Genomic DNA, 16,483 nt, shown 5'->3' with positions numbered 1-16,483 from the left:
TCTCAACTGCGGTTGTGGAAAGACGCCTGCACGACCTTGCCGCTCTGGTTCGTTTGGCTCACTCCTTGACGCAGGCACATGGTAGTAACTGAGCCACGCAAAAATACCAATGCTGCCGTTACGAATTGAGCGTATCTAACTGATAGCAGAGAAGATCGGCAACTCGGGGGCCTGCAATGCCATATGGCGGACGTAGCCAGGCTCTGGGCCCAGGTAAGAGGAAAGGGTACATCAGGATGCCGCTGATATTGCTGCTAAAGCGGCCTCTTCGCTTCAAGGTAAAGCAGTGCCCATATAGTTGATCAACCGAGAAGCACGTTATCAGTTATGCGCCATCCTGGTGAGCAGAAACTTTTATACTAATGGCTCTATAGTGTGATGTGAGTCTGTCCATACTGGGAGGATGGCTGCTGTACAAGATGCACGTCGAGAGCACTCGAGTCCATCGTGGAGATATATCGCCGTCATTCTCCATAGATGATGCTTGATACCAGATCTGGGAGTCGACTTTTGGCATTGTCTGTGGCTCTCGGTCATCGGCAAAACGAGCGGGAACATGGCATATGCTGAATGAACAGGTTTTTTTGGTGGCAGTGGGTGAACTGCAGGACGTGGATTTCCACACTTTTCTTGCAAGTCGTCTCTCCAACTGCGTGTCCTGCTTGCTCAGCCTGGAGTTGATAGTTCTGTTTGGGAACTGAGGATGGGGAACACTTCCTCTTAGCTCCAAGGAATATAGACAATGTACCTCAGCACCATACCGTAGAGTGACGGATTCAGCTCGCCATTTACCATGGCTTGCGGAGAGACTGGCCATGACTAATGAGCTGATGTGATGTAGCATCAAGCCGAGCCGAAAATGTACTCAGTACGGAGTAGTCAATCGTCAAATCGGATCCGGAAAAAGTTTCCAACGGAAGGGTATACTGTGGCTGAGGCTGAGAGTCCCCTAATGCCCTGGAGCTCTGCAACCAACCAGAGCACGTCAGCCACGCCTCCGCCACCCATTTGAGGCAAAAAGGCCAGGTTGAGCGAACCATCTGGAAAACATCTGACCCTGACCAGCCATTACTCTCCTCGTCACTTCCTTGGAGCCTTGCGACCACGTCCTCGGGTTTGGAGTTGCACGTTTTGCATTGTTACTCTCTTTGTTGACATTGTTGCCAACTGTCGACTTCATCCTTCTCTTTGTCGCCTGTCTGTCCCACCTATCGACTTCACAATGGCCGGCCTCAACCCCCAGATGTGAGTGGGTGAATCTCTGGTTCCTCTGCACGTGGACATGTGTCCGACGGCCCTCTATCGGGGAATATCACCAGTCGCGTGGCTTCATGTGTGCCGGCGCAGAGGACATCTGCATCGAATTTGTACCGGGTGACAATGTATGCTAATATCCCGTCCTGGACAGCACCAACCTCGTCATCATGTTGGGCATGATGCAGGTGTCGAAGCGCATTCCCTTTGACGACCCCAACGTCCTCAACACCGTTCGCGCCGTCTACCTGGGCAGCAATGTCCTCATTGCGCTGCTGTACCTGTACATTGGATCGCAGATCAACAAGAAGAAGGGTATGGCCGCCCAATTTTTTTTTTTTAATTTTTTTTAATGTTTTTTTTTTTTTTTTTGGCTCTCGTGTCTCGGGCTAGTTTTGCAGAACTTGTCAACTAGAACACCAATACGTGCTCGCACCTTGGTCGGCGCCAGAAGGAAAAACTAACACCGTATACACTAGACTTGACCACGCTCAAGTACGTCGAGCCCCCGCCAATGGGCTCCACCGAAGAAGGCAAGCTCGTCACGACCACGATCCAGGCCTACGACAAGGACCAGCTCCGCGCCCTCTTCCGCGGGCAGATGATGGGCATCGCCATCATGGCCTTTATGCACCTGTACATGAAGTACACCAACCCCCTCCTCATCCAGAGCATCCTGCCTGTCAAGAGCGCCCTCGAGAGCAACCTCGTCAAGATCCACATCTACGGCCAGCCCGCCAGCGGCGACCTCAAGCGCCCCTTCAAGCAGGCCGCCGGCTTCATGAGTGCCATGCAGCAGGGCCAGGCCCAGAGCGACAAGAAGGCTGTCGAGGCTGCCGAGAAGGCGGGCCGCGGCGGCGCCAAGGAAGAGTAGAGAGGGAAAAGGGGTCATGGCTAGTCAACACGTGGCAACTGCACAGACGATGCTGGGGGCAAGGGGGGGAGGCTTTCTGATGCTTCTGGTAGAAGCAGAATCCTTGGGATGAAAAGAACACATGGGTCGAAGGCCATGACGCCATCAGGCTTGTTGGATTGTATTAGATGTCTGTACCATGGAATGTAATTGGCTTCCTTTGGCGAATTCGCGGCTCCTCGGCTCGAGATTTTCCCCATCGAGGCGGTGAGGTGCGTATATGACGGGTGTCTACAACATGCACACGTTGCTGGTATAAAGTACCGGGTTGCTTACCAATATGCCGACGGGGGCATGTGGTTCCACTGTCGCGTGGTGACGAGACGCACATGCACGTATTAGTGGTTGCTGCTATATGATGACGGTGTTTGATGGAGTTGTTACCCAGCCGGCGCCATGACCTGCAATGTGTGTCCTTGATCGCCAGCTTATTCCAAAATGATCCAGGTGTTTCATATGACTTGCACGCGGGGGCCGTTTGTTTCCGTTTGGGTCTGGTGACGATTTGGCGGAACTCTTTGACGCCGCGGAGTAGGACCGGCCGCATGTTTGGTGCCCCGAGTCTAGAAGCTTCCTCGGGCGTGGATAGAAGTCGCCAATGTGTCGTGGGCGTTGCCGGTTCTCTGCGTGACGTTCTCATGCTGCGACTATCCGCCTCCCGACGCGCCTCCCGACGAGTACTGTATCTCTCGGGACTAAAAGCGCCTGGTAACGCCGGCTCTGGCCGAGGCGTAACGACTGCAACTACGATATACACGGCGTATATGACTCCGGGCCTGTGTAAGCCAACCGGTTGACGTCCTAAAGTGCAACTACGTCCCACGACCAAGCTCACAGCTGGCATTGGACCACTTTCAAAGAGGCCGTTCGCACCGTGCTACCCGCGATTTGGTTGGTTTACTAATCGCAGAATTGGAACAGCCAATTTTGGGGGCATAACGCACGTCCTACTCGTGGAACTTGGGTTGTTTTCTCACGCCCCTGGGCAGTTGAGCGAGACAAGGCATGTACATTCTGCGAAAGTCACATCTGACGTGTACTTGTTTATCCCTACCATGACACATGTGCTGGGCTCACTGTGTAGTACCAGGCGTCTGTTTGCGTCTGCCCGGCAAATAGTGCCTTTTTGAGAGGTATACGCAGCCCTCGCCATGTTCCCATGTGGCTGTACGCGCGGCATGCATGCATGTCAGCCCGCGTTTCAGCACGTCGAATGGGCAGAAATCTACTGTTTTATTTCCTTTTCTAGGCCTGTCATATACGCCAAACGCTGCTGGCCGACGTGCCATGTGATTCTGTGAAAAGCAATCGAATAGCTCTCCCGGACTGTTATGCTGCGAGTTCAAACCGGTGTATTTCGCTCTCGTGGCCGTCTAGTTCCTGCGGTTGGGCCGGCAGCCAGGTTGTCCTGGGCCTTTTCTTGTCCGCCCTTGTTAGCGAGCTCCTGATGATTGGTGCTGGCTCCCGCTCGCTTTCCGCGTCTCATGAAGGGTAGTGCTGCGATGGCCCCGATGGCAATAACACCGAGGGGGACGCCGAGTCCTGCGCCGATTTTGACGGCATTGTTGTCGTTGGCGTCTGAGACGCCGAGCTCGCAGTCGTCGCGATGGTCTGGTATCCGGATGGTGTGCGTTCTGGGCCCCATGAGAGAGTTGTTGTTGCAGGACCTTTGGCGATATTGCCGTTTTTGTCCAGAAATACGCCCTTTTTCTGGCCGCAGCACGCGTTGCCATCTTTATCGCAGCACAATGAGCCGCCGCTACAGACCGCAACTCAGGGAAATCGCCTGGCGGATTGGTCAGTCTTGGCCTCGTCTTTTTGCGTCCACGCCGTTAGCCGCGCATGTCAAGGTTGGAAAAGATGGCTTCATTCTCAAAGTTGTACCACAAGGCTAGGGGCGTTGAGACAGTGTAGCTGTGTCGATTGGTATAATTCGCCAGGCGTACCGTATTCGCAAATCTGGGGACATAGGCCCTTGTCCCAAGGTTTGACTGCACAAGGCCCTCTGATGAAAGTACCAGGTCCGTCGTCAGGCGTGTGACACAGGCGATAGACATGTGGCATCGATGCCGCAGCATGCATCAGATCCAGGGCATCGAGTGTTTTTCGCCCAGGCGGATCCGTCGTGGCCGTAGCAAGACATGACCTCCGATATATCCGCAGCACGAACGGTGACTATTGCTGCCGCCAGCAGCCCAAACACCTCGCTTCTTTATAGTTGGCATCTTGTGGTGCTGGATTGAACGTGAGAAGCTGGAAACGATGCGTGGGTAAAGATCAGATTGGACGGAGAATCAATATGGTCGTTTGAATGGAGTTAGGAATGGAGAAGAAAAGTCGCGGTTTTCAGCATGTTGACATCATGAATACGCAGGAAAGGAGCGGCTGAATCTGTTACGACCAACTTTGAACCGTTCATCCACTTCATCTCTATCAACCCTGGGGGGATCATCAAAGCGCCGCAAAAAACGCCGATATTGCAGGTGGGATCGCACGGCTTTGGCCGTGTGTCATTGCCAAGTTGAAAGTAAGTGGCGACTAGTGCCGACGTCCAGACAAGGGCATACAGCCTCAGTTTTACTGAATTCAAACTTGAAGCTGGCCACCATGAAGGTGAGTGAGCTAGTCTGTCAGTTAGTTGCTGGCCAGTTTCAACGAATTGTCAGAAAGTACTTTGCAGGTGCCTTTGCTTATGCTGCAAAGAGTCCTGCCTTTCAACGATGCCATTCTCAATACGAACGTTGTTTCGCATTTGCCACGTTATGTTTCGTGAATGCAGACTTCATCTCAGAGCTGCTTGGTCGCTCCCAGCTGGTCGATTTTGTGATCTCGACTCGCGGCTCATATTTCATTTGACGGTGAATGAGAAGATGGAGCAAATGATGAAGACTACATAGCTTGGAAAATGAAATGCGGACATGACAAGTGGCTCAATTTCTTAGACGGGCGATGGCGCATTTCTGGTGCATCTCTTGATGGCAAGTCACGTTTTGCGCCGCGCTCTTGAGTCAGAGTCAGGAAGGTGCGAGTGACATGGAGTGACATCAGGCATCCGGCCTTCCCCCACAGCTGGCCCCTCCACTTCCCATATCACCGTGAAACGTCTCACCACTTCAACACAATCGTATCTTCTGCAACGATAACCAACGTCCTGAACACTCCGTATCTGACTACGTGCCGCCGCGTCAACTCCAGCTTCAATGGAGCGAGGAACAACACCACCTCCGTCCATAACTGCACCTGTCGCATCGCCACCGACCCCCGAAGTTATCAGACGAATCGTGCGTCATTTCATCGCCATTTCGAGGTCTTGTGGTCTTCTTTTATCGCTCAAATGTACTGATATCTTCAAGGAAGAGAACCGATTACGTGCTAAAGCCATTCGAGACCAACGCGAAGCCGAGCAACGTGCTGCTGGCAAGACTCCGAGCATCCCCAAGTCTGCGGCCGGATTTGTTCCCACTGAAAATGTTCACGTATCCAAGCCAGTAAATGGCAAGCGCTTGCATAGCGAAATATCTACGCACGCTTCGTCTGCGATCGAGTCGGGCACCAACCGCGATGGCCGTAACAAAGGCGATGAAGAGGCTTTGCGCCCAGCCCGCAAGTTTACCAAGTTTGTCGATTACAATATGAGCTCCATGACGGATACAAAGGGTGGTTTTCTGACCACAGAAGATGACCCTCATAACTACGCCTTGGGCACAAAAAAACCGGGCCAGGAAGATGAGCAACGACCAAAGGACATGACTGTGCAGGAGTGGGAGCGCATGCAACTTATCCGGAAGCTTCAACGACAAAAGACGGGCCCATTTGAGCCCGGAATCAGTGTTTTAAACGATGAAGAGAAGAGAAAGAAGTGTAGAGAGTGCAAGAGCCTGGAGATTGATTTTGTCTGGGAAGAGGTCTTTCATATTTGCGTTTGCAACAAGTGTAAGGAAAAGTACCCCGAGAAGTACTCACTCCTGACCAAGACGGAGTGTAAGGAAGATTATTTATTAACAGACCGTGAGTTTTCTTTCTCTCTCTCTCTCTCTCTCTTTTTTTTTTTCTTTTTTGGGGGCATATTCTCTTTCTTACTGACACGTCACAGCTGAACTCCGAGATCCGGAGCTTTTACCCCATCTTTCGAAGCCAAACCCGCATAAGTCTCATTGGCATGACATGATGCTGTTCCTGCGATTCCAAGTTGAGGAGTATGCGGTCAACACGAAATGGGGATCTGCAGAAAAGCTGGATGCAGAGTATGAGAGACGAGAAGCACAAAAGAAGGCGCGGAAAGAGGCCAAGTTTAAAGAAAAACTGATGGATTTGAAGCGCAAGACTCGAACAGATGCCTTCCGACGACAGGCTGGTACGCTGGGCAAGTCGGGCGCAAACAAATTTGGAGATTCCATACGAGACACGAAGCATGTCCATCAATGGGGCCGCACTGTAGAAAATGAAGAGGGTATGACGATAAAGACATGTGTTGATTGCGGCATGGAAGTTGAAGAGCTGGAATTGTAATGAATTCGAGGTGCATGGAGTTGGTTCAAGTGTATAGATGGATTGATACCCATGGCATTGGAGTTTTCAGCGTGTTTGCGCGTATTTCAAATAGGAACTTTTTAAATATGAAGTCGAATACCAACATGCTCAGAAAATGGTATGATATCGTCATCTCGAACCTCGCCGTTGAGAGAGAACCTGCACCCAAAGAACTGCAATACCCACTGCCGATCATGTTCCATTCGTCTATCATGGACTACGTTGCCCTAGTTTTGCACGTCCAAAAGCGCAGATTCGCATGCTAAATGTGGCCATGCGTATTTCCCCTTTGGTGTGTATCTTGTCGGAGCTGAACGAGATGGAAGTGAGCTGCAGACAACTACCAAAAGCAATTTCGGCACTTGCGCAAATGGGCAAAAGTTCAATATGGATCTAGGCATCTCTGGTACTTGAGCCATGGAGTAACCGTATGTTCGTTGACATCCGTGCATCCACATATCTCCAGGTACACGGTTGGGTCCCAGCCTTGCGTGCGCAGTGTCCGTTGTAGTTGTCAGCAAACGTCGAGAAGGGACCAATACATGGTGCATATGCACGTATTTGCAGCAAATTGGGAATTTACACAATGACGAGCTCTTCGTGTACTCCGTACCCTTGAAGTCGGTACGGAGGACACCCCCACTGCCGGTGCAAATCCTCGGAACTGGTGCAGTTGGTCAGGGGGCGGATTGATGCCTTACGGCCTCACGCAAACGACGCCCTCTAATTGGCTAGCAGGAGCACCCGCATCCCAGCAAGGAACAGCAACATCGGGAGCTCAAGGTACTAGTTACACTAGCAAGCAAGTTGACCGGTTCGATAAACCTCATCGATTCCCAGCCTCAAAGCGCGCCACTACCGTAACCCTCAAGACCTCCTGAGCCATCTTCTACGCACGCGCAACCGCCGACGCCTCATTGCTGCCAGCATACGGCAGAGCCTGCGAACCAACCTCTCGACTGGCGTAGGCTCTCAATGAGCCCGCCTATTTAATCGAGGCGCGCCATGATGGGCCCGACCGTGGGCAACGGCGTGGGCGGCATGGAGATGGGTATGGGTATGGGTATAGGTATGCATCCAAACGGGCCAAATCAACCTCAGGCGACCGAGTATACTCTGCAGGGCGTTATGCGGTTCTTGCAGACCGAATGGCATCGACATGAGCGAGACAGAAACGCCTGGGAAATCGAGAAACAGGAGATGCGAGGGAGGATAGCTCATCTCGAGGGCCAGGCGCGGAGAGCAGATGCCACTCAGAAGGCCCTCAAGAAATACGTCACGATTCTTGAACGAAAGGTCAAGGACCAGGCGGCACAGCTGAAGGGCACTGCGGCTACGGAAGCTGCTGAGGCGGCAAAGAATGACCGTGCTGCCAAAATTCAGGAAAAGCTTCGAAGTGAGTCGCACTCCGCCGTCTGAAGTGCCGATATGACGAATGCGGCTAACCCAACATGTAGCTTCGTCGGATAAATACAACGTACCAGGCGTCGAGGGCATCGAGGTCGAGAAGCCCGATGATGATACGCAAAGAAACGAGCTGAAGACGTTCCTTGATCAATGCCAATCTGAATTTATGTACTTGATGATTACGCCCGCCAATCCCCAACCGCCCCGCGACTCACCACCGCTTCCGATGATTGAGGACTTGCGCGAAGTTGAACAATTTGGGATGCCACCACCCCAACACATGGATCGACAGTACCACATGCAACGACAGAATGCGAACCACGTCCAGGACTTCAACGTGATGAATGCGAGACAGCAGCCTCCCCAGAATGCTGGGCCTCAAATGCAGCAGCCCTCTGCCAACTTTGCTCCGAAGCAGGAGCTACAGCCACAGCCGATGCTTCGATCTGCCGGCGATAATCAGCAGGCCATGTACGGGACGCCCAGCGATTGGTCTGCCCCTGTATCCGTGACGACCCGTCCCGTCGAGGAAAATATGCCAGGTCTCAACCACGCTGCCGAGGCGCTGGGTGGTATTCAGGATACGACGGAGTCGAGAGACAAGGTTCCGCCAAATGCTGATCCCGATGGCTGGGACTTTCCAGAAGGTACCTTTCCAGAACCTGGGGCTGTTCCACAGAGTGCCCAGTCTGCAACGAACCGTCCCGACACCGACGTGTTTCCCAACGCCGAGTACCTGCCCAAGTCGCCCAACAGAGTGCCAAGCGGTGGACATCGGAGAAAAGGCTCAATGTCGAGAAGACGTAGCGGCGAGCATGAGTTGGGACTGGGATCTAGCCAAAGGTCGGACAGTGGCAACTTTAAGTTACGCTTTGGACTACGGGGTCATCTAGATACCGTCCGCACAGTCATCTTCTCTGGTGGTGGCAGCCCAGGAGAGCCTGAGATTTGTACGGCTGGCGACGACGGCATGATTAAACGGTTCCACATTCCCAGGCTCGACCATCCAGGCTCATTTGCCGGGGCTGCTTCTGATTTGGATGTCATTGCGAATTTCACACACCGTGGCCACTCCGGCTCGGTTTTGTGTCTAACGTCGTGGTCGCCTGCTCCCAACTTTTCTACTGGTGGTCGCGCGCAAGGTGATGGATGGATCTTTTCTGGCGGCCAAGATGCCACTATTCGTGTGTGGGAGCGTGGGCGAGTCGATCCCAAGGCAACTCTTGAGGGTCACACGGATGCCGTGTGGGCTCTGTGCGTCTTGCCCACCACATTGGGTGCAATATTCGGTACATCAAGTCCCTACGGGAACGCAGACCGCATACTACTCGTTTCTGGAGCCGCAGACGGATCGGTCCGTATCTGGTCAGTGAGCGCTCCACCACAGCTAAGCTCGCCGCAGCCAGGCTCGAATCGGGGCATGACTGGCCGCGGTGGCAGAGTCCGCGGCAACTCGATGAGTTCTGGCAGTGGCTTCTCGAACTCGCCCCAGGCCAGTGTCGCATCCAACTCCCCATTCCACTACACACTGGTGCACGTGGTCTTGCGGGGGGATGGCTCCAAGGGCAGCCCTACGTGCATCGCGCCGCTGGGGACCTCGGGCGAAACATTTGTCGTGTCTTACTCGGACGCAGCCGTCATTGTCTACGATACCAAATCTGGCGAGCAGGTTGGGTCGATGGACAGTATGGAAACGTACGACGGGTCAGTCAAGACGGGCGTCAACGCCATTGTGGCCACGACGATTGGCCTAGACCAAGGCAACCAGCACCATGGCAGCAGTCTGGGTGGCGAGGAGGAGAATGCGGCCGGGGGGCCGACGGGCGGGCGGTCTATGTCGGGCTCCGGCGTGGAGGGCACGATTATTTCGGGGCACGAAGATCGATTTGTGCGCTTCTTCGATGCCAACAGCGGTACGTATACGCTATGCGGCTTTGCCTTCCGCCAAGATGCATGGCAGCTCTACTAACTCTTGCCCTAGGCCAATGTACGTACAATATGCTGGCTCATCCCGACGCCATCTCCAGCCTGTCACTGAGCCCCGACGGCCGCGAACTCGTGAGCGCCGGCCACGACGCGTCATTGCGGTTCTGGAGTCTGGAGAAGAGATCATGTACACAAGAGATTACGAGTCACAGGGTGATGCGCGGGGAGGGCATTTGCTCATGCGTTTGGAGTCAGGACGGACGATGGGTGGTCAGCGGTGGCGGCGACGGAGTAGTCAAGGTATTTGCGCGATAATGAAAGGGTTTTTTTTTTTTTTTCGCTTCTTATATAAAGGCAGAGAGGGATGGCATGAGCGAGGGCCGTTTTTTTTTTCGGCTTTGTATCAATTGGCATTGTTGACGGCGTGCCTGTGTCAATAGTATGCTTCGGAGGGCCGTGTATTACGTCGATACCCGGCAACTGTGACCTGTCAATCTATGTCTGGCTGCGCTGGTGACGCGACTGCTATGTGAGGGCATGTATGCAACGGTAGGGCCATTTGGTGTAGCCAATCGAATCTGGTCCGACTCAAATCTAGATTGTCCGACGTCGCACAACGTCCATCCCCCGCAATCTCGAACCAACAAACATCGCTTATCGCCACACATCCACCCCCGTATGAATAGAATGACGTATCTCGGTCTTGGCCGGCGGCTTCGCAGCCTCGCGCATTGTTGTGGTGTTTTCGCACTACGGGGACGCGTGGGAGGGCTGGCGGTTAGTCGTGAATCCAGGACCGGCGGAAGTGCTTGCGACTGGGGTCGGGCTTGGGAGGAGAGGGCTTTGAAGTCGTGATGAGGTGGTATTGTGACGGATCAGAGGGGGGCTTGTTTGGAGACGTCACAGCCTTGTGCCGGCCATGGAACCAGCACCGACGAGGTTTGGAGCTTGCTGGTCATGATAAGACTATCAGGGTCTATCGAAGGCGTCATCTTGCATGTTCAACGAGTTGATTGTTTCTCAACTACACTAGGTTGCGCGTGTAAATTGTACAAAACTCTAACAACATATAGCAAGCCCTCATGGACAGTCTAGCGAGCAACGCAGGGCGGCAAAAATAAAAAACAACATCAAGCTTGTCCCGACTCCCCATCAAGTACCATTCTTGACCCTCAGCCTCGCTGCCTCTGTCCGGCGCTCCAGCGCAGTGAAATCTGAGAAATCAATCAGCAAGAGCTCAGTTCCTCAAAGAGGTCGACCAACCTTCTTTCAGCAGCGGGCCGCCCGACAGCGGAGTGGGCAACGCCTGCACAGCCGCTTGGATCTGCGGTTGACGCACAATGTCAGACGTGAGACACTGAGGGGAGTTTGTTCACTCACATTCTCCGCAACCAGCTTGCCGGCCAGCTCCTTGGTGCTGTCCACCAGCTCCCTGAGCTCGCGGGACCGCTTGTACGCAAAGCAAAAGGGCACGCGGTACGGGCTGACGACGACGTGCCGCGGGTCGTACCATTTGACCGAGGCGGCCGGCACGCTGAAGTGCTGGTCCGCGAGCCACTCCAGCAGCCGGGCATACTCGCTGAGTAGGTAGTACGCATACTGCTCGGTCCGCCGGTCCTTCCTGGCCTGGTCGATGAGGCGGCCGTCGACGGGGGCGCGATCCGCGACCTGGCCCATGAGGTTCTTCGTCCTGGCCCGGCCGAGCTTGTTGGTGGCTATGCCGTTGTGCACGAGGGCGATTGTCGTCGCCGCGCTCGCGAGAATGGCCTCCACGGCTCCCACGCTCTCCATGGCGGCTGTCTATATCTGAAAGGTTTTGCACAAGGGGTTTCGAGGTCTGCGGCAACTTTGGCAGGAGCACGTTCGTAAACCGCGCGAGATGTTGGCGATGTTGACGGCAAACAGCCAGCGAGGGCGAGCAGGTCGGCGCGGTGAATTGACGGCAGCGCATCCGGCCTGGAACGGGAATTCTGGCTGCTCATTCTTGTCGTTCAGCCACAAGATGGGACGTAGGTTTCTCATAGTAAGTAGCGACATGTGCCAGTGGTCCGAGTAAGCAACGCAAAACATAATATATGGGGAGTCGTGCGCCTCTTGCTCACATGGCCATGGGATTTCGCAACTGCGAGCCCGCAAATGATCAAGTCATGGCTACTATAACTCTAAAGCCGCCCTGTGCAACGGAGTCACAGAACCGACTCAACTGGCAGTTCGGTAATGGGAGCCGCATGGACGGGACTGCAGCACAGCGCCTGCCGTCAGCGCGGAAATGGGCCCAAATAGTCGTACCCGGGTGAGGTCGTTGATGGTCTGGACGTGTCGATGGCTGCCTCGTGTTGTATACTTGCCGAATTGTCGAAAATTGGCTGTCCAATCCAGCTTGGCTCATATACCACAATAGCACGCATTCATCACATCACCTACTACGATGGCTGCTCACAGCCAGTTCGAGTCTTCCGTAGTATAGTGGTCAGTATGCAAGCTTGTCACGCTTGAGACCGGTTCAATTCCCGGCGGGAGAGCCACTTTTCATTTTTGCCATCTCACGGCGCAAATAAAACACATAGTGAATTTTTTTTTGTTCCCATCTCATTCATTTTCTTGATCCCCTTTCGCTTCGGGGAGTTGTTCATTGGCGCAGGTGTCTGTTCTTGTCAGACGTAGTTGGGCTTGTGCAAGAAGCGTAGTATTAAACCGGTGCACGATGCTGCACTATGCCGGCCCAAGCCATCCAACGAGCTTCGTGTTCTAGCCACGAGGTTCCCTTTGGCCGATATTACATGATGAACAGATAATTTCACATCTTGGGCAGCATGATTTACTTGACATTACCGTATATTCACTAGGTACACGTAGAGAGGCAAGACTCGACTCGCTCTATTGGGAAGATGCTATTCGACGCCTCATGACGACTCTACAAGCCAATTCTTCCACCGGTCAACACTCAAATTTGACGCATCCCAGCCTCCCACCCTACCACCTAATCCGATATCAACCAGCGGTACCAAGCTGGGACGCCCGTGCGCACACTGGAATGGAAAGGCGCATTGCGACAGACGTTGGACCACTTGCTTGCATTCGTCCATGCTGAGCTCATCATTAAACATTATGGCACCTGCAAGTTGTTAGTGGGCTGCACGAATAGTATGTATGCTCTTTGTGTTCACCCTACTTCGACAAGATCTGGAGTGCAGCAGCTCCAGTATACCTTGGGGACAGTTGTGGAAACTGGAAACCCACGGGTTGCCCCGCTCATAGACCGGCTGAGATGGTATAGTTCTATCCTCAAGTTTCCAGGTTTCTTTGCGTACGAGGTCAATCAAGAGCTTTGGTTCGGTCCGACACCGCTCTAGAATGCTTGGCGGAAGAGACTTGATCTCAATCTGGTGCTCGTTCGTGCTGCTCGTCTTGCCTACGACATACATGATACCCCATGTACGAAAGTGGCTATGAAATCGACACAAAAGCTCGTATTCTCTGGCTGAGACCTCAAATACGATTGGCTTCTCCAAAAGCTCTGTCACGGCTCGCAATGGGTTTAGCTGAAAATACTGAGACATCAGCTCCTCTAGGCGACACCTCTCATCCGCCGCGTGTTGATCCAGCATGATGAGTGTCGATGATGCTTCTGTACCTTGGGCCACGTTTGGTGTATGCAGAGATAGCCGAAGAAGAAGGAACTTTTTGTCAACTTGGCCAATGACCTCAGCTTTAGCTAATGAAGTTCGGGACAGCCGTCCATTCAGGGCCATTGCAGCTGATTCGAACTGTACATTATATTCTTGGGAGTAGAATTTGCTGCATGGCCCGTCATAGTTTGCATTGACTGGCCGCTCTACGGGAACGGCCTGGTCAAGGGATGGTATTCGAGGCTCCGTTAATTCAAAGACGGGGTTCTTCCATGAACGCATGATGTTCTGCAGCCATTCCTGGGGTTGAGCTTTCGGGCCGCCTTCCGGAATCTGTTCAACTTTGCCTTGTCAATCTTGTCTTTTGGGACGATGGACAAGCCTTGGTGTCCGCTTCAAGGCTCTTTGTGTTGTTCTTTCCTGTGGTTGCCCTCGAGAGGACCTCAGGCTCGTTCGTATGTTGGCTCCGAACAGATGGTTCGATATCAGCAACATCGTCAAGTGGCCTTTGCAAAAGTACACCATTATCACCTACAAGACGGCGAGTTGTAGGCTTAGCGGGTGTAGCGAGACTCTCAATGGATTGGTGGGCGACCTTGTATTCAGCGACAGCCCGCCCGATTTTGAGACGATTCCATGCCTCGAATGGGCTGCATGGTCGTCGGAGTTCCGGCTCTGTGATTGCAGCAGAGGGTAGCCGGGAAGACTTTTGGCCTTCGGATATAGACTGCCTGGTCCTTACAGTGGCTGGCACCTCAGCGATTCGTTGGATTTGCTTGGGCTGCAGGAAATGCTTCTTCAGAAACCCGTAACAGACAACTTTGAGGAAGGTCAATTATGGCCTGCAGACTGTGTTTTGAGTCCCCGAGGACAGTCGTCCATAGCCAAGTCTTCATCGTTTCCGAGCAGGTGTATCTCTAGATAGAACATTGGCCACCGTTCAATGCCTTTTCTAGGCTTCCCCTGGACACCACCAATCTGCTCATCAGCGTCAACCACACCAAAGTTGGAACCCTGGAAAAGCTTGTTGACCTCTTCGTAAAGTACATTGGTGCCAAAGCTGTTGGGTATCGGTTGAATGCCGAGGCTCATTATCTGCGACCGACGGGTTGCGACAGGGTTTGTTGAGATGGCTCCCTTGATGCGGACACGACGACATGACGCCGATACGGGTACCCACGAGCCAGCGTCTTCGCTACCGGCCAGGCCTGACTGTGTGAATATCCGTGAAATTCGCGATGCGAACTCGTTGTTGCCCGATCTCAAGCGCTGTTCCCGTTGTGTATTTGCTTCCCTCAGGAAGATGGACACTTCGGTTGGCCACGGCAGCAGCAGCCCGGCAACATCTCGCATCAGAGATTCCCATTCCCTGTCGAGACGAACACGGTCAGAGAATAAAAGTCCTCGCTGCTTTACCCTGACGGGCATTGACCCAAATAGATTGCGAATGCTGATGCGGGTTCCATGGCTGAATAGTTCGAACCGCTGGTCTGGCAGGGCTGGAACATGGCGAGCAAGCACCTTGCCATTGTGAACGGAGAGAGATGCTTGAGATGCGTGGTGTCGATGATGCGACGTAGCTGTCAGGAGCGACAAGGTGGCGACGGAGGCAATAAAGCTGCCGTGACTGCCGTGGGTGTTTGGATTCGGCGGAGTCTTTGATGTGTCTAGTGAGTGTTAGCCCACATCTTGCATGTTGCAACATATGAACACCGGGTAGCATCGCACGGTGTAGTTTACACAGGCCGCCGTCTTGTTCAAATTCACTCGGTTCTATACCAAAACCGTTGTCTTGGACAGTACAGTTGCCCAAGACATAGTCGAGGCTGATGTTGACCTTGGTGGAGCATGCGTCCAGGGAGTTGGTGAGCAGACCGCACACAACTTGATTTAGGGAGGTGATTGCCGAGGAAGATTTGATTCTGTCAACGACATCCTTGGGGAGGGGGCGGATGGACATGATACGCACGTCCCATGTTGGCGCGAGAGTTGAGAGGTGAGAGCTGTGTGTGGTTGAGGTTGAAGCAAGTGGACATTTGGAGGCTGGCTGAGGAAGCAGCTGAAGCTGAGCTATGGTGGGGGCAGATGGGGCAGATGTGGCAGATGTACGGAGTACCCGGCCCAACCGTTGACGCCCTACTCAATCTAGAGTAACGGAATACCTTGGTACCTGGGTGGATTGTACCTTGTACTTCATTTTCGAGCCCAGCAGACTGGGAGGTTCGTGTAAGGCAGCACTAGGAGGATAAAATCAGCCGTCCAGGCGAGGAATGTGTCAGTTCCTCAGGGAAGGAAGGGTGCAGTGTCGTCGTGATTATTCTTTTGGCACCCCGGTAAAAAAGCCCACGGACCTCAATCTGCACGCAGTTCCAAGCTTGTTCTTGCAGCATTCGACGTTGAGGCGTCGTCTCGGGACCCGATGACCCGTTGACGCCTAGCAGCGCGAAGGGCTTGTTTCCGACCCGCCATGACGAAATAACCCAAGGTTCAGGTGCTCCTGAAATCAAGGATGCTGAAGTCAAAATTGAAATGCATGTGGCGCAACTTGTTGGGAACCATCAATCGACGGCAGCATTGAAACTGATATGCCTGCTACAGGGGGAAGGTGCGCTGAAGCGTAGCTGCCACAGCGGGTGCACCGCCCGGGGCCAGTAAGCGATGGGGCCTGGGACCATATAGTGCTCAAGTGCCGGTATCTGCCGCCAATATTGAAGTGGCCCAGCCATGTCGACGCACCGTGCTACTGACTGCTAGTACTGCATCCCGAGGTACCTGGATACTTCCAGCGGCATCCAAAGCCCAAGCAAGTGCGTTTGGATGATGG

General features: G+C 53.5%; 7 protein-coding genes and 1 non-coding gene across 8 annotated transcripts; 4 read left to right on the top strand and 4 right to left on the bottom strand.

The window, feature by feature from the left end:
• Window positions 1–1,222: 1,222 nt before the first annotated feature.
• PHO88 (phosphate transporter (Pho88)) lies at window positions 1,223–2,128 on the top strand (the record flags this gene model as incomplete). Its single annotated transcript, XM_007810919.1, has 3 exons — window positions 1,223–1,245; window positions 1,409–1,569; window positions 1,734–2,128. 3 exons carry the CDS (start codon window positions 1,223–1,225, stop codon window positions 2,126–2,128), a joined length of 579 nt encoding a protein of 192 aa, XP_007809110.1.
• A 1,381-nt stretch (window positions 2,129–3,509) lies between these two features.
• J3458_011673 (uncharacterized protein) lies at window positions 3,510–3,812 on the bottom strand (the record flags this gene model as incomplete). The annotated part of the gene is made up of 1 exon (XM_007810920.1): window positions 3,510–3,812. The coding sequence occupies one exon, from the start codon at window positions 3,810–3,812 to the stop codon at window positions 3,510–3,512; it is 303 nt and encodes a 100-aa protein (XP_007809111.1).
• A 1,555-nt stretch (window positions 3,813–5,367) lies between these two features.
• On the top strand, window positions 5,368–6,676 carry RAD14 (DNA repair protein rad14; the record flags this gene model as incomplete). The annotated part of the gene is made up of 3 exons (XM_066119931.1): window positions 5,368–5,448; window positions 5,521–6,175; window positions 6,261–6,676. 3 exons carry the CDS (start codon window positions 5,368–5,370, stop codon window positions 6,674–6,676), a joined length of 1,152 nt encoding a protein of 383 aa, XP_065975049.1.
• An 840-nt stretch (window positions 6,677–7,516) lies between these two features.
• On the top strand, window positions 7,517–11,308 carry ADI1_6 (1,2-dihydroxy-3-keto-5-methylthiopentene dioxygenase). Its single transcript, XM_066119930.1, has 3 exons — window positions 7,517–8,093; window positions 8,155–10,017; window positions 10,086–11,308. The coding sequence occupies exons 1-3, from the start codon at window positions 7,703–7,705 to the stop codon at window positions 10,343–10,345; spliced, it is 2,514 nt and encodes an 837-aa protein (XP_065975048.1). The 5' UTR covers window positions 7,517–7,702; the 3' UTR covers window positions 10,346–11,308.
• Window positions 11,183–11,821, bottom strand: J3458_011670 (uncharacterized protein; the record flags this gene model as incomplete). Its single annotated transcript, XM_007810923.1, has 3 exons — window positions 11,183–11,244; window positions 11,294–11,354; window positions 11,411–11,821. The coding sequence occupies 3 exons, from the start codon at window positions 11,819–11,821 to the stop codon at window positions 11,183–11,185; spliced, it is 534 nt and encodes a 177-aa protein (XP_007809114.1).
• A 661-nt stretch (window positions 11,822–12,482) lies between these two features.
• Window positions 12,483–12,552, top strand: J3458_011669. Its single transcript has one exon. It is a non-coding gene; the product is annotated as a tRNA-Asp (tRNA).
• A 299-nt stretch (window positions 12,553–12,851) lies between these two features.
• MLH3_2 (DNA mismatch repair protein) lies at window positions 12,852–13,993 on the bottom strand. The gene is made up of 2 exons (XM_066119929.1): window positions 13,203–13,993; window positions 12,852–13,145 (listed from the first exon to the last, which is right to left on the bottom strand). The coding sequence occupies exons 1-2, from the start codon at window positions 13,939–13,941 to the stop codon at window positions 12,934–12,936; spliced, it is 951 nt and encodes a 316-aa protein (XP_065975047.1). The 5' UTR covers window positions 13,942–13,993; the 3' UTR covers window positions 12,852–12,933.
• An 8-nt stretch (window positions 13,994–14,001) lies between these two features.
• MLH3_1 (DNA mismatch repair protein) lies at window positions 14,002–16,269 on the bottom strand. Its single transcript, XM_007810924.2, has 2 exons — window positions 15,388–16,269; window positions 14,002–15,326 (listed from the first exon to the last, which is right to left on the bottom strand). The coding sequence occupies exons 1-2, from the start codon at window positions 15,617–15,619 to the stop codon at window positions 14,491–14,493; spliced, it is 1,068 nt and encodes a 355-aa protein (XP_007809115.2). The 5' UTR covers window positions 15,620–16,269; the 3' UTR covers window positions 14,002–14,490.
• Between the last annotated feature and the right edge of the window lie 214 nt (window positions 16,270–16,483).

Source organism: Metarhizium acridum (assembly GCF_019434415.1).
Source record: "Metarhizium acridum strain ARSEF 324 chromosome Unknown scaffold_234, whole genome shotgun sequence".
NCBI lineage: Eukaryota > Fungi > Ascomycota > Sordariomycetes > Hypocreales > Clavicipitaceae > Metarhizium > Metarhizium acridum.
Note: the sequence above shows the minus strand (reverse complement) of the source record. Positions and strands in the feature narration are given on the sequence as shown.

Bases quoted from the DNA above. Each gene is read 5' to 3' on its own strand.
- ADI1_6 (XM_066119930.1), top strand. From the start codon at position 7,703: ATGATGGGCCCGACCGTGGGCAACGGCGTGGGCGGCATGGAGATGGGT. The intron at 8,094-8,154 runs GTGAGTCGCACT...CCCAACATGTAG, and splicing joins AATTCAGGAAAAGCTTCGAA to CTTCGTCGGATAAATACAAC. The intron at 10,018-10,085 runs GTACGTATACGC...CTCTTGCCCTAG, and splicing joins CTTCTTCGATGCCAACAGCG to GCCAATGTACGTACAATATG.
- MLH3_2 (XM_066119929.1), bottom strand. From the start codon at position 13,941: ATGCGTTCATGGAAGAACCCCGTCTTTGAATTAACGGAGCCTCGAATA. The intron at 13,146-13,202 runs GTAGGGTGAACA...AACAACTTGCAG, and splicing joins GCACTCCAGATCTTGTCGAA to GTGCCATAATGTTTAATGAT.
- MLH3_1 (XM_007810924.2), bottom strand. From the start codon at position 15,619: ATGTCCATCCGCCCCCTCCCCAAGGATGTCGTTGACAGAATCAAATCT. The intron at 15,327-15,387 runs GTGCGATGCTAC...AACACTCACTAG, and splicing joins CGGCCTGTGTAAACTACACC to ACACATCAAAGACTCCGCCG.